Genomic DNA, 26,884 nt, shown 5'->3' with positions numbered 1-26,884 from the left:
TCCACCAGCAGCAGGGCGCATGCGCAGCCATCTTGGGCAGGACCAGAGAGTGGGTGGGGCTTCAGGGTCCCAGTGACCAGGAGAGACAATCATTGACTCATTGATTTTATTCTCACTCTGCACACAACGGGTGGAGAACTGAACCCAACCAGAGTAGAGGGAAGGGGAAAACTGGGAGTGGAGGAAAGAAATGTTGGAGATGGTGCGATGGGTTTGGTTTTCAGCACAGGGAGGAGGGAGAGTGTGTGGGACGGGGATTTACAGCTTTGGGGGAACAAGAGAGGAAAGAATGTTCCATAGAAACTAGAATAGTCTGTTCTGAATTTCTATCCTGTGCTTATAGTGATGATTTTTGTAAACTCCTTTTACAGGGTATTAGAAGGGGAGGATTTAAAGCCGGGAAACTCAAACCAAACATCACGTCAAGATCTGACAGTCACTCGATTCATCAGGACCTGAATATCATCGGCCTTTGAATGTGAAAGGAGGAATGTTTCTTTCTTCTGTCTGTGGGAAAAGATTTCAAATATCAGTGTGACTGGAAAAGCACCGAGACACACACGCCCGAGTGAGACTGTTCCAGTGCACTGACTGTGGAACGAGCTTTAACCGGTTACACAGCCTGAAAAAACATTGCACCATTCACAGCGGGGAGAAATCATACATGTGTTCTGTGTGTGGCCGAGGCTTCAACTGATTGTCCAACCTGGAGAGACACAAGGACACCCGCACCATGAAGAAACCATGGAAATGTGGAGACTGTGGTAAGGGAGTCAAATACCCATCAGATCTGGAAAAACATCGACGCACTCACACTGGGGAGAGGCCGTTCACCTGCTCCGTGTGCGGGGAGGGATTCACTCAGTCATCTAACCTTCTCAGACACCAGCGAGTTCACACTGGGGAGAGAGCGTTCACCTGCTCTGTGTGTGGGGAGGGATTCACTCAGTCATCCAACCTTCTCAGACACCAGCGAGTTCACACTGGGGAGAGAGCGTTCACCTGCTCTGTGTGTGGGGAGGGATTCACTCAGTCATCCAACCTTCTCAGACACCAGCGAGTTCACACTGGGGAGAGAGCGTTCACCTGCTCTGTGTGTAGGGAGGGATTCACTCAGTCATCCAACCTTCTCAGACACCAGCGAGTTCACACTGGGGAGAGGCCGTTCACCTGCTCCGTGTGTGGGGAGGGATTCACTCAGTCATTCAACCTTCTGAAACACCAGCGAGTTCACACTGGGGGAGGCCGTTCACCTGCTCCGTGTGTGGGAAGGGATTCACTGGGAGATCCAGCCTTCGAACACACCAGCGAGTTCACACTGGGGAGAGACCGTTCACCTGCTCTGAATGTGGGAAGGGATTCACTCGCTCATCCACCCTGCTGACACACCAGTGAGTTCACACCGGAGAGAAGCCGTTCCTCTGCCCCATGTGTGGATAGGCATTTGCTCAGTCATCCCACCTGCTGACACACCAGCAGATTCACACTGGGGAGAGATCTTTTGAATGCTCTGACTGTAAAAAGAGCTTTATAAGCACAGAGCAACTGGTGACCCATCAGCGCACTCACACTGGGGAGAAGCCATTCACCTGCTCAGTGTGTGGGAAGGGAATTACTCGGTCTTCTGCCCTGCTGACACACCAGCGAGTTCACTCTGAGGAGAGGCCATTCACCTGCTCTGAGTGTGGAAAGGGATTCACTGTGTCATCCCACCCGCTGACTCACCAGTGAGTTCACACTGGGGAGAGGCCGTTCAACTGCTCCGTGTGTGGGAAGAGATTCACTCAGGCATCCAACCTGCTGAAACACCAGCGAGTTCACAAGTGACTGCAGGGGTTGGATTCTGCAGTTTTTGCTGCTGTTAATCATATCCAGGACAGAACCATGTTCATTCTGACAGTTGGGGTTTGTTTCTGCTGATGTTATTAACCCCTATAACTGGGCTGGTGTTTAATTTTCTGGATGTATAGCTGACTGACTTGTTGGGGCTGCAGTGTCCCTTTAAGAACCATTCCCCTTAATTCAGGGATTGTCGTCAATTATGAACTTTTACTTCAAACCAAAATTGATCTTTGGTACAAAATCTACAATTCACTGTCTGAAAAGTTCCACTGATTAACATCTCCAATTAGAAATTAGAATTGATGGAGAATCGAGAGTCCCCAAATGTTGCCCATTCCATCTGGTACAGCAATCTCCTCGGCATGGGAATGGAAACAAGTCCAATTGAAGCAACAGGCTGAGTTTAATCTTTCTGGGCCTGTGGGGTTGGTTTATATCAGACAGGAGGAGATTGGTGTCAGTGATGGGTTGGTTTATATCAGACAGGAGGAGATTGGTGTCAGTGACTGTGGGCTTGGTTTATATCAGACAGGAGGAGATTGGTGTCAGCGACTGTGGGGTTGGTTTATATCAGACAGGAGGAGATTGGTGTCAGTGACTGTGGGGTTAGTTTATACCAGACAGGAGGAGATTGGTGTCAGTGACTGTGGGGTTGGTTTATATCAGACAGGAGGAGATTGGTGTCAGTGACTGTGGGGCTGGTTTATATCAGACAGGAGGAGATTGGTGTCAGTGACTGTGGGGCTGGTTTATATCAGACAGGAGGAGATTGGTGTCAGTGACTGTGGGGTTGGTTTATATCAGACAGGAGGAGATTGGTGTCAGTGACTGTGGGATTGGTTTATATCAGACAGGAGGAGATTGGTGTCATTGACTGTGGGGTTGGTTTCTATAAGACAGGAGGAGATTGGTGTCAGTGACTGTGGGGCTGGTTTATATCAGACAGGAGGAGATTGGTGTCAGTGTCTGTGGGGCTGGTTTATATCAGACAGGAGGAGATTGGTGTCAGTGACTGTGGGGTTGGTTTATATCAGACAGGAGGAGATTGGTGTCATTGACTGTGGGGTTGGTTTCTATAAGACAGGAGGAGATTGGTGTCAGTGACTGGAGTTGGTTTCTATCAGACAGGAGAAGATTGGTGTCAGTGACTGGGGTTGGTTTATATCAGACAAGAGGAGATTGGTATCGGTGACTGTGGGGTTGGTTTATATCAGACAGGAGGAGATTGGTGTCGGTGACTGTGGGGTTGGTTTATATCAGACAGGATGAGATTGGTGTCGGTGACTGGGGTTAGTTTATATCAGACAGGAGGAGATTGGTGTCGGTGACTGTGGGGTTGGTTTCTATCAGACAGGAGGAGGTTGGTGTCAGTGACTGTGGGCATGGTTTATATCAGACAAGAGGAGATTGGTGTCAGTGACTGCGGCTGGTTTATATCAGACAGGAGGAGATTGGTGTCAGTGTCTGTTGGGTTGGTTTATCTCAGACAGGAGGAGATTGGTGTCAGTGACTGGGGTCGGTTTATATCAGACAGGAGGAGATTGGTGTCATTGACTGTGGGGCTGGTTTATATCAGACAGGAGGAGATTGGTGTCAGTGACTGAGGCTGGTTTATATCAGACAGGAGGAGATTGGTGTCAGTGACTGTGGGGTTGGTTTATATCAGACAGGAGGAGATTGGTGTCAGTGACTGGGGTCAGTTTATGTCAGACAGGAGGAGGTTGGTGTCAGTGACTGTGGGGTTGTTTTATATCAGACAGGAGGAGGTTGGTGTCAGTGACTGTGGGGCTGGTTTATATCAGACAGGAGGAGATTGGTGTCAGGGACTGGGGTTGGTTTATATCAGACAGGATAAACTAGTGAAAGTTGGAGAAGATATGTTATTCCTATAGTTAACGACAGTGTTAGGAAAGACTTATATATTCATTCATGGGATGTGGATGTCGCTGGATGGCCCACCGTTTATTGCCCATCCCTAGTTGCCCTTGAGAAGGGGGTGGTAAGCCGCCACCTTGAACTGCTGCAGTCCGTGTGGTGAAGGTTAGGGAGGGAGACCTTGTTAAGACCTTGAATTGCCTGCAAAGAACATCCTTTAACTCCAGTGTAGAATGAAATAGGGAGAATAGCAGAAATCAGGAGAATGAAGCCGAGAGCTGCAAATGTGCTGTTAGGGAGGGAGTTCCAGGATTTTGACCCAGTGACGATGAAGGAACAGTGATAATTTCCATGTCCGGATGGTGTGTGACTTGGAGGTGATGACGTTCCCATGCGCCTGCTGCCCTTGTCCTTCTAGGTGGCAGGTTTGGGAGGTGCTGCCGAAGAAGCCTTGGCGAGTTGCTGTAGCGCATCGCATCGATCAGAGGGTTGCAACCGGGAGGCCTTGAGAAGGTTTCAAGAGGTCTGCCCTGAAATTCTCTCCCACGAGGCTGAGTGTTACATGGATAGCACGTTTCTAGAGGTGGTCACCCCACAGCTTAAGAGTATGCAGGCAGAGAGGGAATGGGTGACCGCCAGACAGAAGAGGACCAGGCAGGTAATGCAGGAGTCCCTGGAATGCATCTCGCTCTCCAACCAGCATTTTCAAATCAAATCAAATCAAATCAACTTTTATTGTCATTGTTAGTGCACAAGTGCAGTACAACGAAATGTAGGCTTGCGGCTCCTGAGAGTGTACATTTGGATTAAGACATTTAAACATTCAACATACATTTGGCTTGTAGTATATTAACATAAATATAACCATAATAAAGTGCATTGGCAGATGTGCAGGCTTTAGAGTTTATTTGTGGCGTTCAGTAGGATGACAGCCCTGGGAAAGAAGCTGTTCCAAAATCTAGTCATACGGGTGCGAATGCATCTGTAGCGTCTCCCAGATGGCAGGAGGGTGAACAGACTGTGGCTGGGGTGGGTAGGGTCTTTGATGATGGACCGTGACCTCCGTAGACAGCGTTTCTGGTATATATGCTCTATGGTCGGTAGCCGGGTGCCGGTAATGCGTTGGGCAGTTTTGACTACCTGCTGCAGTGCTTTCCAGTCATAGTAGCTAGAGCTGCCACACCATCCTGTGATACAGTTTGTCAGGATGCTCTCTATAGTGCAGCGGTAAAAGTTAGAGAGGATCAGGGGCGACAGGTTACATCCCTTCAGCCTCCTTAGGAAATATAGGCGCTGCTGGGCCTTCTTCACCAGAGAGGAGGTGTTGAGGGACCAATGACAATAATTTTGTTCTGAGTACTGGTGAGGGTGATGGTTCCTCTGGGGAGTGCAGCCAGAGTCAAGTCCACGGCACCACGGGTAGCTCAGCTGCACAGTGGGGGAGGAAAAAGAGTGGAAGAGCAATCGTGGTAGAGGATTCAATAGTTAGGGGAGCAGACCAGTGTGCCTGCGGCCGTAGACGTGACTCCAGGATGGTATGTTACCTCCCTGGTGCCAGGGTGAAGGATGTCACTGAGCAGCTGCAGGACACACTGAGGGGGGAGGGTGAACAGCCAGAGGTTGTTGTCCATATTGGTACCAACAACATAGGCAGAAAGAGGGATGAGGTCCTGCAGGCAGAGTTTAGGGAGCTAGGAGCGAGATTAAAAAGCAGGACATCAATGGTAGTAATCTTTGGATTACTCCTGGAGCCATGTGCTAGTGAGTTCAGGAATAGGAGGATAGAACAGATGAATGTGTGGTTGGAGAGATGGTGCAGGAGGGAGGGCTTTAGATTCCTGAGGCATTGGGACCGTTTCTGGGGAAGGTGGGACCTGTACAAGCCGGATGGGTTACACCTCAACAGAGCCGGGACCAATAGTCTCACGCGGAGGTTTGTTAGTGCTGTTGGGAAGGGTTTAAACTAGCTTGGCAGGGGGATGGGCACCAGCATATAAGAGTAGAAAAGAGGAATAAGGTGCATAAAAGAGTGAGTGTGCTAGATAGTACTAGAGAAGATAATACTAGAGGCGGTAGTAGTACCATATTAGATAGGAGCAGAATAAGAGACTACAAAAAATGTAATAATGGGTTTAGAATGCATATACGTGAATGCACAAAGTGTGGTGAATAAGGTTGGTGAGCAACAAGCACAATTAGCCATGTGGCAATATGATGCTGTAGCAATAATGAAAACGTGGCTTAAAAATGGTGAGGACTAGGCGCTTAATATTCAAGGGTACAAGGTGTCCAGAAAAGATAGGGAAGGAAAAAAGGGAGGTGGGGTGGCAGTGTTGATTAAGGAAGACATTGTAGTGTTGGAAAGGGAGAATGTTCTTGAGGGAACAAGGACAGAATCCATTTGGTTAGAGTTGAGGAGCAAAAAGGGTATGATCACGCTATTGGCGTATGCTATAGGTCTCCAAATAGTGAGAGGGAGGTAGAGGAGCAAATCTGCAGGGAAATTGCAGAGATATGCAAGAGCTATAGATTGCTGATTTTGGGGGACTTTAATTACCCAAATGTCGATTGGGATAATGCTAGGTAAAGGGAAAGGAGGGGGTGGAATTTCTGAAACGTGTTCAGGAGAATTTCCTTGACCAACATGTTCTTGGCTCAACTAGGAAGGAGGCATTGCTGGATCTGGTGCTGGGGAATGAGGTGGGCCAGGTCGACCAAGTGTCTGTGGGAGAACACTTGGGTATGAGTGATCATTGTATCATAAGATTTAGATTAGCAATGGAGAGAAGCAAGGAAAAATCTAGAGTGGAACTTCTAAACTGGAATAGGGCTAACTTCAATGGGATGCGAAAGGATCTAGCCAAGGTAAAATGGAACCAAAGATTGACAGGAAAAACTGTAATGGAACAATGGGTGATCTTTAAGGAGGAAATGTTCCAAGTACAGGCTAGGTACATTCCAACAAGAGGGAAGGGTAAGGGAACCAAAGCAAGGGCTCCTTGGATGATGATGGAGGTAGAGATGATGATGAAACAAACAAAGAGGGCGTATGATGCATGTCAGGTGAATTCTTCAAGGGAGAACCAGACCAAATACAATAAGTTGAGAGGGGATGTGAAGATGAAAATAAGAATTGCAGAGAGAGAATATTAGAGTAGAATGGCTGTTAACATAAAAGGGAACCCAGAAATCTTCTACTGGCATGTAAACAGTAAGCGGGTAGTAAGAGGTGGGGTGGGGCCTATTAGAGGCAAAGAAGGTGATATATGCTTAGAGGCGCAGGGCAAGTCCAGAATACACAATGAGTACTTTGTATCGGTGTTTACTAAGGAGGTGGATGCTGACAAAATATCGGTAGAAGTGGAAAAGGTAGAAGGAATGGAAGGGGTGAAAATTGATAGACAGGATGTACTAGAAAGGCTGGGTATGCTTAGAGTGGACAAGTCACCTGGTCCAGATGGTTTGCATCCCAGGTTGCTAAGGGAATTGGGGGAGGAGATAGCGGAAGTGCTTGCCATAATTTTCCAATCTTCCCTAGATGCGGGGGAGGTGCCTGAGGATTGGAAAGTGACAAATGTGACACCATTGTTCAAGAAAGGGTGTAAGGACAATCCTAGTAACTACAGGCCGGTCAGTTTAACATCAGTGGTGGGTAAAGTTTTAGAAAAAATAACAAAGAAAAAAATTAACGGGCACTTGGAGAGGTTTAAGCTAATTAAGGAGAGCCAACACGGATTTGTAAAAGGCAGATCGTGTTTGACTAATCGAATTAAATTTTTTGATGAACTAACAGACAGGATTGATGAAGGGAATGCAATGGATGTTGTCTACATGGATTTTTGGAAGGCGTTTGACAAAGTACCACATAGAAGGCTGGTTAACCAAATTGAGGCTCTTGGAATAGGTGGGTCAGTGGCAGCTTGGATAAGGAATTGGCGTAAGGACAGAAAACAGCAAGTTGTGGTAAATGGCTGTTTTTCAGACTGGAGAATGGTAGACAGTGGTGTTCCCCAAGAGTCAGTGCTGGGGCCACTGCTTTTTTTGATATATATAAATGACCTGGATATTGGAATACAGTGTAGAATTTCTAAATTTGCCGATAACACCAAAGTTGGGTAAATGGCAAACAGTGATGATGATACTGTTGTGTCTGTGTGTTGATAGAGACACTGAAGACAGGAGTTGGTTTCATAGGTGTTTACTAAACAAAGTCTGGAGGGGAACTAACTGATACAACACAATATACAGGCTTATATAGCCCGAGTGGCCATTACCGGCATTACAGTACACATGGGGCTCTTAAAGGCACATACACTACAACTCCTCCCCTTTTAGCCAACCAGTACATAATATTTTAAGTAATTATTAATTACATGTTACAAGAAAAATAATCTACACATTGCTGCAGTTAATTAATTATAAGTCAGTCTCTCTGGAGGCTTCCTGACTCGGTCCGGATAATGCCTCGGTGGTATAATAGTTTCTGGTGGTGTAGTAGGTTCTTTTGGCAAGGCTGATTCGGCTTGAATGCCAGTGTCGGGTTCATCGGGTTCCAGTATCACCGGATCGGAGGTAGATATGGGTATCTCTACTTCATCGTTAGGTGTATAGGGTTGTGGTGTAGGTTGTCCCTTTTTGGATGACTCTATGATTTGGTCAGCATGGCGCCTTATTATGCTTTCTCCGATGTCCACGGTATACATCAGCAGTCCTAGTCATGTGCAGATAGTTCCAGGCTGCCATTTCTCGGTACGGTAGTCCCGGGCCAAAACTTGTTGACCTATCTGGAAGGTTCTAGTTGGCCTTTCATTCATGCTTTGAAATTGCCGGTTCTCCACGTCCCTTCTGATGTTGGGCTTGATCAAATCCAGCCAGCATCTTAGGCTTCTATTGAAGAACATCATGGCGGGAGTTTGGTTTGTAACCATATGTGTTGCATTCCTGTATGCGAACAAGAAGTTATCCACCTTGTGCTGAAGTTTTATGTCTTCATTACCCATGGCCTATATGGCCTTCTTGAAGGTCTGGAGAAACCTTTCAGCCAATCCATTGGTGGCGGGATGGTATGGGGCGGACGTGTAGTGCTTTGTGCATTGAGTGCTGCTGGAGTTTTGGTAAGTGGGAGAAAAATCATTTAAGTGTATTTTGTGAATTTTAGTGTGTTAAGAAGTCAATTATTTGAAGTAAGTTTAATTCTTTAAGGGTATATTAAACTATTGGGCAGTTTAAACCGGAAGTAGAATCCGGGTATAAAAGGGGAGGGGCTAGTGCTGTGTACGGAGTGCTTTGTGCATTGAGTGCTGCTGGAGTTTTGGTAAGTGGGAGAAAAATCATTTAAGTGTATTTTGTGATTTTTAGTGTGTTAAGAAGTCAATTATTTGAAGTAAGTTAAATTTTTTAAGGGTATATTAAACTACTGGGCAGTTTAAACTGGAAGTAGAATCTGGGTATAAAAGGGGAGGGGCTAGTGCTGTGCACGGAGTGCTTTGTGCATTGAGTGCTGCTGGAGTTTTGGTAAGTGGGAGAAAAATCATTTAAGTGTATTTTGTGAATGTTAGTGTGTTAAGAAGTCAATTATTTGAAGTAAGTTTAATTTTTTAAGGGTATATTAACCTATTGGGCAGTTTAAACCGGAAGTAGAATCTGGGTATAAAAGGGGCGGGGCTAGTGCTGTGCACGGAGTACTTTGTGCATTGAGTGCTGCTGGAGTTTTGGTAAGTGGGAGAGTTCGGGCAAGTGGGAGGTGAGGGTGTGTTTTTTGCTCTGTTTTTCCCCCCACTCCCAGGCTTAGACAGCACTGCGGAGGCAGAGCAGCGAGACGAGTCAACCAAACAGGCCCCACAGACAGTATTCAAGGAGGAGGTTGGTGATCAGCTGGTTGGTTGGTTTTCTTCCTTCTCTTCTCTTTTATACCTTTAAGTTGGTAAGTCCTATTGAATAGTGGTGTGATATTATCATCTATATCCGGGCAGGGTCTTCATAACTAATAATAAGAAATTTAATTAAATATATAGAATGGAGCAGGTGATGTGTTACTGTTGCGAGATGTGGGAGCCGGTGGACCCCATTGAGGCTCACGGTGATTACATCTGCGACAACTGTTTGCTGCTAGAGGAACTCAAGTTCCATGTTATGGAGCTTGAGACCGAGCTTCAGACACTGCGACACATCAGGGAGGGGGAGAAGTTCCTGGACTCTATGTTTCAGGAGATGGTCACACCTATGAAGTTAATTACTACAGATGTAGTCCGTGGTCAGGGATAGGACGGTGTGACTACAAGTGAGGAAGGTACAGGGATCCAGGATGTAGTGTTGAAGGAGCCGCAGCCCTTGCTCTTGTCCAGCAGGATCGAGGTTCTTACTCCCTGTGAGGGTGGGAGCAGGGACTGCAGGGAGGATGAGCAACCTGGCCACAGCACCATGGTACAGGGGGCCATTCAAGTGGAGGGAGTAAAAAGAAATTTTGTCGTGGTAGGGGATAGTATCATTAGGGGGATAGATAGGGTTCTCTGCAGTCAAGACCAGGAGTCCCGAAGGCTGTGTTGCCTGCCCGGTGCCAGGATTAAGGACATCTCTTCTGGGCTGGAAAGAAACTTGGAGTGGGAGGGGGAGGATCCAGTTGTCGTGGTCCATGTTGGCACAAACGACATAGATAGGACAAGGAAGACGGTTCTGTTAAAGGAGTATGAGCAGCTAGGGGTCAAATTAAAAAACAGAACTCAAGGGTAATAATCTTTGGGTTATTACCTGAGCCACAAGCAAATTTGGCTAGGATAAATAAAATTAAAGTGTTAAATGCGTGGCTCAAAGACTGGTGTGGGAGAAATGGGTTTTGCTTCTTGGGACACTGGCACCAGTACTGGGACAGGAGGGAGCTGTTCCGTTGGGATGGACTCCACTTGGCCAGTGCTGGGACTAGAGTCCTGGCGAATCATATAACTAGGGCTGTAGAGAGGGCTTTAAACTAATTAGTGGGGGGGAGGTTTCTAGAGAGCAAATAATAGAAATGACAACAGAGAAGGTCATAGACTTAGGTAGCAGTGGGGGAATTAAAAAACAGAACGTGTCAGGAAGGGACAGAAGGTATGGAGTAAAAAGTAAAGTACTAAAAAGGGAAAAAACAGTAACTAAGTGTTACAAAACATATTTGAAAGTTCTTTATCTGAATGCACGTAGCATTCGTAACAAAATGAATGAGTTAACGGCACAAATAACGACATATGGGTATGATCATGCGGCCATTACAGAAACATGGCTGCAGGGTGACCATGACTGGGAATTAAACATACCAGGTTATTTAACAATCAGGAAGGACAGGCAGGAAGGGAGGGGAGGTGGGGTGGCTATGTTAATAAAGGAAGGAATCACTATAATACAGAGAAATGATATTGGGTCAAAGGAGCAGGATAGTGAAACAGTTTGGGTGGAGATAAGGAATAATAAGGGGAAAAAAACATTAGTGGGTGTAGTGGATAGGCCTCCGAACAGTTGCAACTCTGTTGGATGGAGTATTAATCAGGAAATAGTTGAGGCTTGTAATAAGGGAACAGCTATAATTATGGGGTATTTTAATTATCATATTAACTGGACAAATCAAATTGGGCAGAGCAGCCTTGAGGATGAGTTCATTGAGTGTATTAGGGATGGGTTTCTTGAGCAGTATGTAACTGAACCGACCAGGGGGCAAGCAACCTTAGATTTGGTCCTGTGTAATGAGACAGGATTAATTAAAAATGTCCTAGTAAATGATCCCCTTGGAATGAGTGACCATAACATGGTTGAATTCCATATTCAATTAGAGGGTGAGAAGGTTGGATCTCAAACAAGCGTGCTGAGCTTGAATAAAGGAGACTATGAAGGTATGAGAGCGGAATTAATTAGAGTGGACTGGGAAAAAGATTAAAGGGTAAGACGGTACATGATCAGTGGTGTACATTTAAGGAGTTATTTTACAACTTCCAAAAAATATATATTCCACTGAGGAAAAAAGGGTGTAAAAGAAAAGATAGCCATCCGTGGCTAAGTAAAGTAATTAAGGATAGTGTCCGACTAAAAACAAGGGCATATAAGGTCACCAAATCTAGTGGGAGGATGGAAGATTGGGAAGTCTTTAAAAGACAGCAAAAAATAACTAAAAGATTGATTAAGAAAGGGAAGATAGATTATGAAAGTAAATTAGCAAAAAATATAAAAACAGACAGCAAAAGTTTCTATAGTTATATAAAAAGAAAAAGGGTGGCTAAAGTAAATGTTGGTCCCTTAGAGGATGAGACCGGGAAATTAATGGTGGGAAACATGGAGATGGCAAAAACACTGAACAATTATTTTGTATCAGTCTTTGCAGTAGAGGACACTAAGAATATCCCAACACTGGACAAACAGGGGGCTCTAGCGGGGGAGGAACTAAATACGATTAAAATCACTAAGGAAGTGGTACTTGGTAAAATAATGGGACTCAAGGCGAATAAATCCCCTGGACCTGATGGCTTGCATCCTAGGGTCTTGAGGGAAGTGGCGGTAGTGATTGTGGATGCATTGGTAATAATTTTCCAAAACTCACTGGACTCAGCAAAGGTCCCAGCTGATTGGAAAACTGCTAATGTAACACCCTTATTTAAAAAGGGTAGTAGGCAGAAGGCTGGAAACTATAGACCTGTTAGCCTAACATCTGTGGTTGGTAAAATGTTAGAGTCCATTATTAAGGAGACAGTAACGGGACATTTGGATAAACATAATTTAATAGGACAAACTCAGCATGGTTTCATGAAGGGGAAGTCATGTTTGACAAATTTGCTTGAGTTTTTTGAGGATGTAACATACAGGGTGGATAAAGGGGAACCAGTGGACGTAGTGTATTTAGACTTCCAAAAGGCATTTGACAAGGTGCCACACAAAAGATTATTGCTCAAGATAAAAAATCATGGGATTGGGGGTAATATTCTGGCGTGGGTGGAGGATTGGCTCTCTAACAGAATGCAGAGAGTTGGGATAAATGGTTCGTTCTCAGATTGGCAACCAGTAACTAGTGGTGTTCCGCAGGGGTCAGTGCTGGGTCCCCAACTCTTTACAATCTATATTAACAATTTGGAGGAGGGGACCGAGTGTAACATATCAAAGTTTGCAGATGATACAAAGATGGGACGGAAAGTAGTGAGTGAGGAGGACATAAAAAACCTGCAAAGGGACATAGACAGGCTAAGTAAGTGGGCAGAGATTTGGCAGATGGAATACAATACTGGAAAGTGTGAGGTTATGCACTTTGGCAGGAAAAATCATAGAGCAAGTTATTATCTTAATGGCAAGAAACTGGAAAGTACTGTAGTACAAAGGGATCTGGGGGTCCTGTTGCACGAAACTCAAAAAGTTAGTATGCAGGTGCAGCAAATGATCAAGAAGGCCAATGGAATGTTGGCTTTTATTGCTAGGTGGATGGAATATAAAAACAGGGAGGTATTGCTGCAGTTGTACAAGGTATTGGTGAGACCACACCTGGAATACTGCATACAGTTTTGGTGTCCATACTTAAGAAAAGACATACTTGCTCTCGAGTCAGTACAAAGAAGGTTCACTCGGTTAATCCCAGGGATGAGGGGGTGGTCATATGAGGAGAGGGTGAGTAGATTGGGACTCTACTCATTGGAGTTCAGAAGAATGAGAGGCGATCTTATTGAAACATATAAGATTGTGAAGGGGCTTGATCAGGTGGATGCGGTGAGGATGTTCCCAATGAATGGTGAAACTAGAACTAGGGGGCATAATCTTAGAATAAGGGGCTGTTCTTTCAAAACTGAGATGCGGAGAAACTTCTTCACTCAGAGGGTGGTAGGTTTGTGGAATATGCTGCCCCAGAAAGCTGTGGAAGCTACATCATTAAATAAATTTAAAACAGAAATAGATAGTTTCCTAGAAGTAAAGGGAATTAAGGGTTACGGGGAGCGGGCAGGAAATTGGACATGAGTCTGGGTTCGGAATGGTCATGGCCCTGTGGGTAGTGGAGTGGGCCCAGGGGCCGTGTAGCCTGGTTCTGCTCCTACTGTGTTCTAATTCTGTGTTATATGTCAGGAGATGGTTTTATTCCTGTTCCTGGCTGGGGTGGAGATCGCCTTTACAGAAGGTAAGTACTGTAGAAAATATAGGGACAGAGTGGTCTCCTGGAAGAATTTCGATCGTCTAGATGGGTCGGGGAGGAATTTCCCATATTTTTTTCTCCCAAATTGGCCATTGGGTCTTTATCTGGTTTTTTGCCTCTCCTGGGAGATCACATGGGTTCGGGTGGATGCAGAGTGATAGAAGATTTGAGGTTAGGATCAGATCAGCCATGATCTTATTGAATGGTGGAGCAGGCTCGAGGGGCCGATTGGCCTACTCCTGCTCCTATTTCTTATGTTCTTATGTTCTTAACCCCATTTCTTTTTAAGAACTTCCTGAATTCTTCGGACACAAATTGCGGTCCATTATCAGAACAGATCTGTTCCGGCAGCCCATTCCTGGCAAATATGGTCCTTAATACTGTGATGGTTTTTTCCGTGGTGGTGGAGGACATCTTTATTACTTCCAGCCACTTGGAGTGTGCATCAGTCGCGATTAAGAATATTGAGTCCATAAATGGACCAGCAAAGTCGATGTGTACCCTTTGCCAGGGAGATGAGGGCCACTCCCATGGATGTAGAGGGGCTTGGGGTGGAGCGTTTTGGACCTTCTGGCATCCTAGGCAGCTCTTGGTCATTTCTTCGATGTCTCCATCAATACCTGGCCACCATACAACCGCCCTGGCTAGGCTCTTCATTTTCACTCCACCCAGATGCCCCTCGTGAAGCTCCTTTCGAACTTTATCCTGGAGTTTGGGTGGAATCACCACTCTGGATCCACACATCAAGGTTCCTCGGCACACTGACAGCTGTTCGCTTCTTTGCGAGAATGCTGGCAACATTGGTTCGCCATGTGCTGGCCATCCCTTCACTGTTCAATCGTAGACTCGTGAGAGAGTCGGGTCATTTCTAGTTTCCCTTTCAATGGCAGAATTTGTTACTGGTAGAAATTCGACTATGGTAGAGTGGAAAATCTCCACTGGGTCTATGGTAGGTGCTTCTTCTACCATTGGCAACGGTAGGCGCGATAACCTGTCAGCATTCCCATGCTGTTTTGATCCTTTGTATTCTATGTTGTATTTGTGTGCCCCTAGAAAAAGGGACCACCTCTGTAGCCTTTGCGCTGTCATAATGGGAACACCCTTTTTAGGGTTGAATATGGAGATGAGGGGTTGATGGTCAGTCAACAAGGTAAATTTTTGTCTGTGTAGGTAATGGTTGAACTTCTTCATTCCCCATACCAGGCTGAGTGCTTCCCTGTCGATTTGGTCATAGTTACGCTCAGCTGAGTTCAATGAGCGTAACGCAAAAGCTATCGGCCGTCCCGAGCCATCAGGAAATTTATGCGATAATACTGCTCCTACGCCATAAGGGGATGCATCGCACGCCAGTCTGATTGGCAGTGATGGGTTGTAATGAGCCAAAACTTCTTTGGACGTGATTAAGTCTTTGCATTTATGGAAGGCACGTTTACAGTCTTCGCTCCATTTCCAAATTACTCCTGTTTGTAGCAGTTCATTAAGAGGGTGGAGAAGAGTTGATAAGTTCGATAAAAATTTATGATAGTAATTTATTAATCCCAGGAACGACCTTAATTGTGAAACATTTTCAGGTGCTGGGGCTTTTATGATCGCTTCAATTTTTTCAGGTGACTTATGCAACCCTTCCTTATTTATTATGTGGCCACAATATGATATTTGATTTTGGAAAAATTCGCACTTGGGGCGATTTGCTCGTAGGCCCCGTTCTCTCAGCCTAGTGAGCACCTGCTCCAAATTGGCAAGGTGCTCGTTGTCGTTTTCTCCTGTTACAAGGATGTCGTCTAGGTAGTATTGAGTCCCCGGAATCCCTTGGAGGACTTGCTCCAGAGCTCTTTGCCAGATAGCTGGAGCGGATGCTACTCCGAAAACCAGTCGATTGTACTGGTACAGAGCTTTGTGTGTATTTATCGTGAGATATTTTTTAGAGGCCTCTTCAACCTCCATCTGTAGGTGCCTGTGCCAAGCCAATTTTGATGAAACGTTTCCCTCCAGATAGTGAGGCGAAAATATCTTCTATCCTCGGAAGAGGATACTGTACCGTGTGAAGGACCGGGTTTACAGTCACCTTGAAGTCTCCACAGATGCGAATTTTTCTCTGTTCTTCAGCTTTTTCATTATTCAATGCTTTCTTCATGACTGGAATGATGGGTGTTGCCCACTCGCTCCAATCTATTTTAGATAATACGCCTGCCTTTTCCAAATTCTCCAGCTCTGCTTCGACTGCTGGACGAATTGCGTATGGCACCGGTCTTGCCTTAAAAAACTTGGGAATTGCTGCATCTTCCACTTTTATTGAGGCGGTGATGCCTTTCAAGGTTCCTAGTTTCTCTTGAAACACTTCTTTGGCGTTGGCCAAGATGTCTTTTAATTGTTCAGGTATGACGTCATCATCGTTTTTTTTCTTACTGGTCACCGTCAGTGCCTGAATGGAGTGCCAGTCTAAATGTATTTTCCTGATCCATTCATGTCCCAACAGCGGTGGACCACCATCTTGTAGAATGTATAAATACAACTTTGGTATTTCCTTGCCATTGTATACAACAGGCACCCTTATTTTTCCTTTGGGGTATACTTTCTGCACCGTATATGTTTTCAAGATAATGGATGTGTCTTTTAAAGGTATATGTGGAAATAGCCGCTTGTAATCCTGTCGATTTATGACGGTCAGAGCTGATCCTGTATCTAGCTCCATTTTAACTGGGGACCCTGCTATCGTGAGGGTAACCCAAATGGACTGGTAATCATCTTTGGCAATTACATTATATAATTGAGACAGCTTAGTCTCTTGTTTTCGGAGTTGCTATCGCTCTTCTGGTCTTCGGAGCTACTGTCTGTCATCATTTGTACCTTTCTGTACTTTTCTTTATTGATTTTTTTTTTCCTGTCCGTGGATTTTTTTTTGTCCAGATCGGCATACCCGTGCAATGTGTCCAACCTTTCCGCATTGCCTGCATGCTTTGTCCTTGAACCAGCAGGCCCTCTGGTCATGGGTGGATCTGCCGCAGCGATAACATCTCTCGAAACCCTGTGTCATTTCATGGGTGCCGAAGTCCTGTGTCTTTTGTTGTATCTCTGCAGCTCCTCTTGCGGCTGCTTCGTATGATACAGCCATACTGAAAGCCTTGTCCAGTGTTAAATCTTTTTCAGAAACCAGCCTTTTCTGTGTTCCTTCACTTAAGAGACCGCAGACAAATTTGTCTCGAAGATAATCTGCTAGTCCTGCCCCGAATTGGCAGTGCTTTGATAGCTTTCTTAATTCGGTGAGGTAATCAGCATTACTTTCATTCTTGTGTTGATTTCTCTTGAAGAATTTGAATCGTTCCGCTATCAGCAGCGGTGTTGGGTTTAAGTGCTCCTGTAGGGTATCAACAATTTCTTTAAAATTCTTGTCCTTTGGTTTGGCTGGAGTAATTAATTTCCGTAACAGCCCGTATGTCTTTGCGCCCATTAGATTTAGCAGTACTGAAGCTTTTTTTTCATCTTCTATTCCATTTGTGGTGCAATATACCTCCACTCTTTCCACATATGTGGTCCAATCCTCTATCTCGTTATCAAAAGCATCAATATTGCCAGACTTAGGCATCCTAGAAATAAAATGGCGCTTCCCGCGCTTTTCTTTCTTTTCTGCAGAAAAGATATGGCGCTTCCCGCACTTCTCCGCCGCTGCTGCCGATGACAACGCTGTTTCCCGCGGTTTCCATTCTTTTTATTTATTTATTTACAGTTGGAGACTCGTTCCCGCCGGACTCTCTCTCTAGGTCTGAACGCCGACCTGCTCGCAGCGCCGGCTGTCTCCCGAGTGCTCCCTCCCCATCTGTTGCTGCTTGCCTTCGCTTTCGCTGCTTGGCCCAGCTGTAGAGCCAGCCGCTGGAGCCCCAGCCCGATGCCCAGGAAGGATTATTGCAGTACGTGCCACCAGCTTGGCTAGCTGGTGAAACCACAGCGTTTTCTTTTTCTTGATTTTTCTTGAACTTTGGACGCCAGAGGAATCGATGTCCTTGAGGTGCTGCCGAATTGCAGGTAAGTCCGTTTCCAATTCATCACCACTGTTGTGTCCGTGTGTTGATAGAGACACTGAAGACAGGAGTTGGTTTCATAGGTGTTTACTAAACAAAGTCTGGAGGGGAACTAACTGGTACAACACAATATACAGGCTTATATAGCCCGAGTGGCCATTACCGGCATTACAGTACACATGGGGCTCTTAAAGGCACATACACTACAGATATCAATCGACTGCAATGGGACATAGAAAGGCTAGTAGAATGGGCAGATAAGGGGCAGATGGAATTTAATACAGAGAAGTGGCAGAAGGAACAGGGAGAGGCAATATACACTTAATGGCACAGTTTTAAAGAGTGTGCAGGGACAGAGGGACCTGGGAGTTAATGTGCATAGATCCCTGAAGGTGGCAGGACATATTGAGAAATGGTTAATAAAGCATATGGGATCTTGGGCTTCATAAATAGAGGTATTGAGTACAAAAGTAGAGAAGTTATGCTGAACCTTTATAAAGCGCTGGTTAGGCCACAACTGGAGTTTTGCATCCAGTTCTGGTCACCGCACTTTAGGAAGGATGTGAAGGCCCTTGAGAGGGTGCAGAGGAGATTTACCAGAATGGTTCTGGGGATGGGAGATCTTAGCTACAAGGACCGGTTAGAGAAGCTGGATTTGTTTTCAATAGAGCAAAGGAGGTTGAGGGGTGATTTGATAGCGGTGTACAAGATTATGACGGGTTTGGATAGGCTAGTCGGGGAAAGGCTGTTCCCACTAGTTGATGGTACAAGAACCAGGGGACACAGATTTAAGGTTTGGGCAAGAGATACAGGGGGGACAGGAGGAAAAGCTTTTTTACGCAGTGAGTGGTGAGGACCTGGAATTCGCTGCCGACGGAAGACGGGGAGACTGGATAGGCACTTGAGGGAAATAAACTTGCAGGGCTACAGGGATAGAGCGGGGGAATGGGACTGACTGGATTGCTCTACAGAGAGCTGGCACAGACTCGATGGGCCGAATGGCCTCCTTCTGTGCCGTTATGACTCTCTCCCTCTTTCATTCTTTCTCCCACAAGCAGCCCTCACACCGGGCGCCGGCTCAGTTCCCATTGAGCAGCCGCGGGGGAAGCAATGTGGGGCGCGATGGGGCCAAGGCTGCGGAAGCTGCCCCTCGCTCGCTGCCAATTGGGTTGATCCAGATTCCCATCATCTCCATCCAGCCTGTTGCCCCCATCTCCCCCCTTCCCCCCTACAAATCCAGGCTGGGGTTTATTGGAGGATGCGGCCATTCCCAATTCCAGGAGCCCAGCCCGTTGTGCACCTTCTCCCACTGGAACAGGAGCAGTGCGCAGGCGCAGTTTGCGGGACCCGCAGCTCCAGCCACCGCTCGCCCTCACACCAGGCGGTGCCACTGAGCAGGACAGCCCGCGGCCCCGGGGATTGGTCCCGTCAACCGTCACTCAAAGGCCAGCAGCCAATCCGCTTGGCCCAAGTCCCGCCTCCAACCGCCGTCCATTGTTGGGGCAAAATTCAAAGCGCCGCGAGCGGGAGATCAAACTGTCAATCAAAGGTCAGCCCCGCCTACTGCACCCTGCTCACTTTCAGATTGGTGGCTGCCGGGGTGGTCGGGGCGATAAAGCGCCAATCAGTGCACTCCCCGCCTCCGCCTGGGAGCTGGGCTTTGCTCAGGTGAGCAGATCACGTGGGCTGGAAGGAAGGTGGCCACAAGGCAGCTTGTGAGGTCACTGGGCCTCTTGTATTGGAGAATCAAGGAGCAGGGAGCTTAACAACTTCTACGCTCGCTTCGACAGGGACAACAGGGAACTGGCTGCCAAAGCCTTGCCACCCCCGGAAGACCAGGTGCTCACTCTGTCGACCTCCGACGTAAGGGGGGTTCTCCGTGGAGTGAACACACAAAAGGCTGCTGGACCGGATAGCATCCCTGGACGGGTACTCAAGGAATGTGCTGATCAGCTGGCCGATGTCTTCACTGCCATCTTCAATCTGTCATTGGCCCAGGCAGTAGTCCCTACATGCTTCAAGACCGCTACCATTATTCCTGTGCCAAAACAAACGGCTGTGACGTGCCTGAATGACTATCGACCTGTCACACTCACACCCATCATAATGAAGTGTTTCAAGAGACCGGTCCTGGCTCACATCAAAGCCAGTGTTCCCGCCTCTCTTGACCAACACCAGTTTGCCTATCGTGCAAACAGATCAACGGAGGATGCAATCACAACTGCTCTACACTCGGCACTGAATCACTTAGATGGTAAGGAGACCTACATCAGAATGCGGTTCATAGACTACAGCTCAGCATTCAACACTATCGTCCCCAACAAGCTGGCCACCAAACTCCAAACTCTTGGCCTGAACACTTCCCTCTGCAACTGGACCCTGGACTTCCTAACAAACAGACCCCAGTCTGTCAAATTAGGTAACCACACCTCCCCCCCCCCAACCCTGAACACGGGGGCCCCACAAGGATGTGTGCTGAGCCCCCTCCTCTACTCCCTCTTCACCCACGACTGTGTGGCTCTTCATGGTTCCAACACCATCATCAAGTTTGCGGATGATACCACGGTAGTAGGCCAGGTCACCAACAACGATGAGTCAGCCTACAGGGAGGAGGTCCAGCATCTCATGAAGTGGTGCGCTGATAACAACCTGGCCCTTAACATCAAGAAAACCAAAGAAATCATTGTGGACTTCAGGAAGTCTAAAGGCGGAAGTCACACCCCCATCCACATCAATGGGGCTGTGGTGGAAAGGGTGGACAGCTTTAAGTTCCTCGGAGTCCACATCACGGAAGACCTCTCCTGGTCCCTCAATACCTCCTCTCTGGTGAAGAAGGTCCAGCAGGGCCTATACTTCCTAAGGAGGCTGAAGGGATGTAACCTGTCACCCCTGATCCTCTCTAACTTTTACCGTTGCACAATAGAGAGCATCCTGACAAACTGTATCACAGTATGGTATGGCAGCTGTAGCTACTATGACCGGAAAGCCCTGCAGCGGGTAGTCAAAACTGCCCAACGCATTACCGGCACCCGGCTACCAACCATAGAGCACATATACCAGAAACGCTGTTTACGGAGGTCACGGTCCATCATCAAAGACCCTACCCACCCCAGCCACAGTCTGTTCGCCCTCCTGCCATCTGGGAGACGCTACAGATGCATTCGCACCCGTATGACCAGATTTAGGAACAGCTTCTTTCCCAGGGCTGTCATCCTACTTGATGGGCCTTCAATAACCACAAAACTAGAAGTTATAGACTTAAACAAGTTGGCTTTTAATCACTAAGATCAGAGCTAACATATCAACACGCCGACTGGTTCACAGGAATGAGTCATACAGATCCTGGGATCTTTATGTAAGAGAAGTCAGGGGTGGAGCCAAGAGCCAAGACCTGGAACCTCCCAGGTTAGTCGGGAAAGAGGAAGTGAAACTATACACAGTGGGGGAGGGTAATATACATGAGTGCAAAATGAATACAGGATCAAGACAAACAGATTTCATTACATTCACCCCTTCTATAGATTTAGTCCATCGGGGTGATGTTTCTTAAAAGTTGGTATAAGTGAGTCTGTCAGGAGGTTTTGCAGTTTTCAGTGATCGGCGCAAAGCCGGTTGGGGTGCATCTAGGGGAGTGGATTCTGGTTCCTCCGCTGTCCGGGCCTCCACAGTGTCTTCCAGGTTATCTGCAGTGTCCTCCAGGTTAAAGTTGGGTATTGATACCTCTGGGCGTCCTGTCTCTTTGTAGTGTAGGTCTTCATCGGGTAGTCTCCCATCGTTCTCTCCGCTCCCCGAGGGAGCGAGGTCTTTTATGGAAACAGTGTCCTCTCACCCGTCAGAGTATTCAATATAGGTGTACTGAGGGTTTGCATGGAGGAGCTGTACCTTTTCCACAAGGGGGTCCGTTTTATGGCCTCTCACATGCTTCCGCAATAGTACTGTCCCCGGAGACGTCAGCCACGCGGGTAGAGATATGTCCGAGGTGGATTTCCGGGGGAAAACGAACATCTTTTCGTGAGGGTTAGCGTTAGTGGCAGTACATAACAGAGACCTTATGGAGTGGAGCACGTCTGGGAGGACTTCCTGCCAGCGGGAGGTCGGAAGGCCTTTTGACTTTAAGGCTAACGTGGCAGCCTTCCAAACAGTAGCATTCTCCCTTTTCACTTGCCCATTACCCCGGGGGTTGTAGCTAGTGGTTCTGCTAGTGGCTATCCCCTTTGAGAGCAAGAACTGGCGCAGCTCGTCACTCATGAATGACGTCCCCCTATCGCTGTGTATGTAGTTCGGCATGCCAAACATGCAGAATAGATTACAGAGACACTTGATGACCGTGGCACTGGTCATGTCTGGGCAGGGAATGGCGAAGGGGAAGCGGGAATATTCATCAATGATATTGAGGAAGTATACGTTACGGTCGGCAGAGGGAAGGGGTCCCTTGAAGTCCAGACTTAGGCGCTCGAATGGCCGTGTGGCTTTGATAAGGTGTGCACGATCAGGCCTGTAGAAACGAGGCTTGCATTCCGCACAGATGCGGCAGGCTCTGGTCATTGCCCTGACCTCCTCGATGGAGTGGGGCAGATTGTGGGACTTTATAAAATGGTATAGTCGGGTGACCCCTGGGTGACAGAGGTTGTTGTGGAGACCCTGTAATTTGTCCGTATGAATGCTGGCACACATTCCCCGTGATAGGGCATCTGGGGGTTCATTAAGGGCTCCTGGCCTGTACATAATATCATAGTCGAACGTGGATAGTTCGATCCTCCACCTGAGTATTTTGTCATTCTTGATTTTCCCCCTTTGTTATTAAACATGAAAGCCACCGACCGCTGGTCGGTGAGCAGGGTGAAACGTTTGCCGGCTAGGTAGTGTCTCCAGTGCCGCACTGCCTCCACTATAGCCTGTGCCTCCTTCTCGACAGAAGAGTGCCTGATTTCAGGTCCCTGAAGGGTTCGGGAGAAGAAGGCCACAGGTCTCCCAGCCTGATTGAGGGTCGCAGCTAAGGCAAAGTCTGACGCATCGCTTTTGACTTGAAAGGGAATGCATTCGTCCACTGCACACACTGCAGCCCTTTCAATGTCCTGTTTAATACTGGTGAAAGCCTCCTGAGCTTCAGCTGATAGTGGGAAGGACGTCAATTTAATGAGGGGTCGGGCCTTATCAGAGTAATTGGGCACCCATTGGGCATAATACGAAAAAAATCCCAGGCACCTTTTTAAAGCTTTGGGATTGTGTGGCAGGGGCAGTTCCTTTAGGGGGCATAATCGGTCAGGGTCCGGTCCAATTACCCCATCTTCCACCACACAGCCGAGGATACAGAGACGGGTTGTGTTGAAGACACATTTGTCTTCGTTGTAGGTTAGATTCAGCTTTAGGGCAGTTTTTAAAAATCTCGCAAGATTTAGATCGTGGTCTTGCTGGTTGTGCCCGCAGATAGTGACATTGTCCAGATAGGGGTAGGTAGCTTGTAGTTTATTCTCATCAACCATGCGGTCCATCTCACGTTGGAAGACCAAGACCACATTTGTTACTCTGAAGGGCACTCTGAGAAAATGGGAGAGGCGCCCGTTCGCCTCGAAGGCGGTGTATGGGCGGTCCTCCATTCTAATGGGGAGCTGGTGATACGCGGATTTGAGGTCGATAGTCGAGAAGACTCGGTATTGCGCAATCTGGTTGACCATTTCTGATATGCGGGATAAAGGGTAGGCGTCCAGCTGGGTATAAATATTAACAGTCTGGCTGTAGTCAATTACCATCCGTTTCTTTTCGCTATTTTTAACTATGACTACTTGGGCATGCCACGGGCTGGTATTGCATTCAATAATGCCTTCCCGCAGGAGTCTGTCCACTTCCGCCTTGATAAAGTGTCTGTCTTCCAGACTGTACCGTCTACTTTTGGTTGCTATGGGCCTACAGTTCGGAGCGAGATTAGCGAATAAAGAGGGCGGGCTGATTTTTAAGGTTGATAGGCCACAGACTGTGAGTGGCGGCTGGGACCCGCCATATGCTAGCGTGACACTTTCGCGGTGGCACTGGAAGTCCAGGCCCAAGATTACATTAACACAGAGTTCTGGCATCACGAGGAGTTTAAAATCCTTGTAGTCCGTGCCTTTTACAGTCAGTGTTACCACACAGTAGCCCAAAATGTCCGAAGTGTGGGGCTTAGCAGCCACAGCAATTCTGCTCCGTGTAGGGGTTACCGTTAATGAGTGCCACCGTACCAGGCTAGGGTGGATAAAACTCTCGGTACTCCCACAGTCAATTAAACATTTCATTAAATTCCCGTTTACCTGTATGTCCATCATGGATTTTGTCAACGGGTGTGGCCTGGATTGATCCACCATGATTGAAGCCACTGTTGGGCCCTGGGCGGCCGTTGAGTCGGGAAAAGATGGCGGATCCCAAGATGGCGGCCCGCACGGCACGCACGAGGTGGTGACGGAGTTGGAAATCGGATTCCCCCTGCAGACTTTGCTAAAATGCCCCTTTTACTTACATTTGAAGCATGTAGCGTCCTTCACTGGGCATCGTTGTCTGGGGTGCTTGGCCTGGCCACAGAAGTAGCATTTCGGGCCTCGAGACATTGCCGCTGTAGTAGGACTCCTGGGTGAACTTCTGTGTGGGGACTCCGGCGGCGTAGAGCTGGCCTGAGACCTGGATGGGGAAGATGGCTGATTCCAAGATGGCGGCCCCCTCGGCGCGCACGAGGCGGTGAGGGCCGCATGGCCAGAAGAATAAGAGTCAGAGTTTTTCTGGGCCACGTCCAGCGATCGCGCAGTGGCCACTGCCTTTTTTAAGTCCAGGACCTCCTTCTCCAGCAGTCTCTGCCGGATATAATTCGATTTGAGGCCCGTGATGAAGGAATCGCGGACCAATTCGTCAGAGTACGCATTGGCCGTCACGGCCTTGCAGTTACAGTCCCGGACCAGGTCCTTTAGGCCCTGTAAGAAATCGTCCATTGTTTCCTCTGGTCGCTGCCTGCGCGTAGCCAGCAGATGTCTGGCGTACACTTCGTTTACCGGCCTCTGGTATTGGGCCTTCAGGATAGTGATGGCCTCCGTGTAAGAGGTGGCGTCCCAGATGACCGAATAAATCCGATGACTTACGCGATTAGTCAGTAGACTCAGTTTATCTACCTCGTTAGCGGATGAGGCCCCCGCAAAGAGTTCGAAGCATTTGAGCCAGTGTCCAAATTGATTTGCTGCTTCAGCAGAATGTGGATCCAAGTCCAGACGCTCTGGTTTTAGGAGTCAATCCATCCTAGTATTCTTTAGTGATTAAAATTGATGGGCCTTCAATAACCACAAAACTAGAAGTTATAGACTTAAACAAGTTGGCTTTTAATCATTAAGATCAGAGCTAACATCTCAACACGCCGACTGGTTCACAGGAATGAGTCATACAGATCCTGGGATCTTTATGTAAGAGAAGTCAGGGGCGGAGCCAAGAGCCAAGACCTGGAACCTCCCAGGTTAGTCGGGAAAGAGGAAGTGAAACTATACACAGTGGGGGAGGGTAATATACATGAGTGCAAAACGAATACAGGATCAAGACAAACAGATTTCATTACAGTACTGAACTCCACAAATAAACTCTAAAGCCTGCACATCTGCCAATGCACTTTATTATGGTTATGTTTATGTTAATGTATTACAAGCCAAATGTATGTTGAATGTTTAAATGTCTTAATCTAAATGTACACACTCGGGAGCCGCAAGCCTACATTTCGTTGTACTGCACTTGTGCACTAACAATGACAATAAAAGTTGATTTGATTTGATTTGAAAACATACTATTACCGCACTTAATCGCCAAATAACTATTAATTTCAAAAAATAAAGTACAGTGATTTGAAATGGAAAGAATTGCATTTATAGAGAGGCTTCTGTGATCTCAGGATGTCCCAAAGCGTTTACAGACAATGAATACTTGTGTTGTGTTACAGGGGGTCCGGGGAACTTTTATAACACAGGAGGGGCCTCAGAGAACCCCTGATCTACACGGTCCCATCAAACACTCCCAGGGCAGGTACAGCACGGGTTAGATACAGAGTAAAGCTCCCTCTACACTGTCCCATCAAACACTCCCAGGGCAGGTACAGCACGGGTTAGATACAGAGTAAAGCTCCCTCTACACTGTCCCATCAAACACTCCCAGGGCAGGTACAGCACGGGTTAGATACAGAGTAAAGCTCCCTCTACACTGTCCCATCAAACACTCCCAGGGCAGGTACAGCACGGGTTAGTTACAGAGTAAAGCTCCCTCTACACTGTCCCAGCAAACACTCCCAGGGCAGGTACAGCATGGGTTAGATACAGAGTAAAGCTCCCTCTGCACTGTCCCATCAAACACTGCCAGGGCAGGTACAGCACGGGTTAATTACAGAGTAAAGCTCCCACTACACTGTCCCATTAAACACTGCCAGTGCAGGTACAGCACGGGTTAGATACAGAGTAAAGCTCCCTCTGCACTGTCCCATCAAACACTGCCAGGGCAGGTACAGCACGGGTTAGATACAGAGTAAAGCTCCCTCTGCACTGTCCCATCAAACACTGCCAGGGCAGGTACAGCACGGGTTAGATACAGAGTAAAGCTCCCTCTACACTGTCCCAGCAAACACTCCCAGGACAGCTACAGGGGCGTGTTACCGATACCTCCCCTGGATACCAAGGCTAGGGGAGGCACCCTGGATGATATGGTTGGCTGGGACTTGTCCATGAGAGTAACTGAAGGTATGAGAACTGAAACAATCCAGAGTAATGATCGGGTATTAGTCGTGACTCAGTGGGAGCTCTCTCTCTCTCTCTCTCTCTCTCTCTCTCTGTCTCAGTGGGAGCACTCCAATTCCAATTCCAATTCCAATTAAAATGCTTTATTGGCATGAAAGTTTACAGAGAACCATATTGCCAAAGCTTACATAGCAAAAAGGTACAGTTTTCCAACATTCTGTAGGTGTCAATCGATTTGACATTTGTTGGGTACATACAATATTACTTTTAAACAATATTAATTTTAAACAGTCTTTGTA

General features: G+C 47.2%; 1 protein-coding gene and 1 pseudogene across 16 annotated transcripts in view; one reads left to right on the top strand and one right to left on the bottom strand.

The window, feature by feature from the left end:
- LOC147118771 (uncharacterized) overlaps positions 1-26,884 on the bottom strand; it is a 119,526-nt gene that overhangs the window by 19,873 nt on the left and 72,769 nt on the right. The window contains exon 4 of one of the 16 annotated variants that reach the window (XM_085984584.1): positions 4,855-4,868. The exons of the other annotated variants lie outside the window; for them this stretch is intronic. Coding sequence (XP_085840710.1) covers positions 4,855-4,868 — 14 coding nt within the window. The remainder of the gene's footprint in view (positions 1-4,854; positions 4,869-26,884) is intronic. 16 annotated transcript variants of the gene reach the window in all.
- On the top strand, positions 685-1,827 carry LOC147118772 (uncharacterized; annotated as a pseudogene).

The sequence above is a fragment of the Somniosus microcephalus genome, chromosome 4 (assembly GCF_052327205.1).
Source record: "Somniosus microcephalus isolate GS21.2 chromosome 4, FLI_Smic_1.0, whole genome shotgun sequence".
NCBI lineage: Eukaryota > Metazoa > Chordata > Chondrichthyes > Squaliformes > Somniosidae > Somniosus > Somniosus microcephalus.
This window is presented reverse-complemented; position numbering and strand designations above follow the sequence as displayed.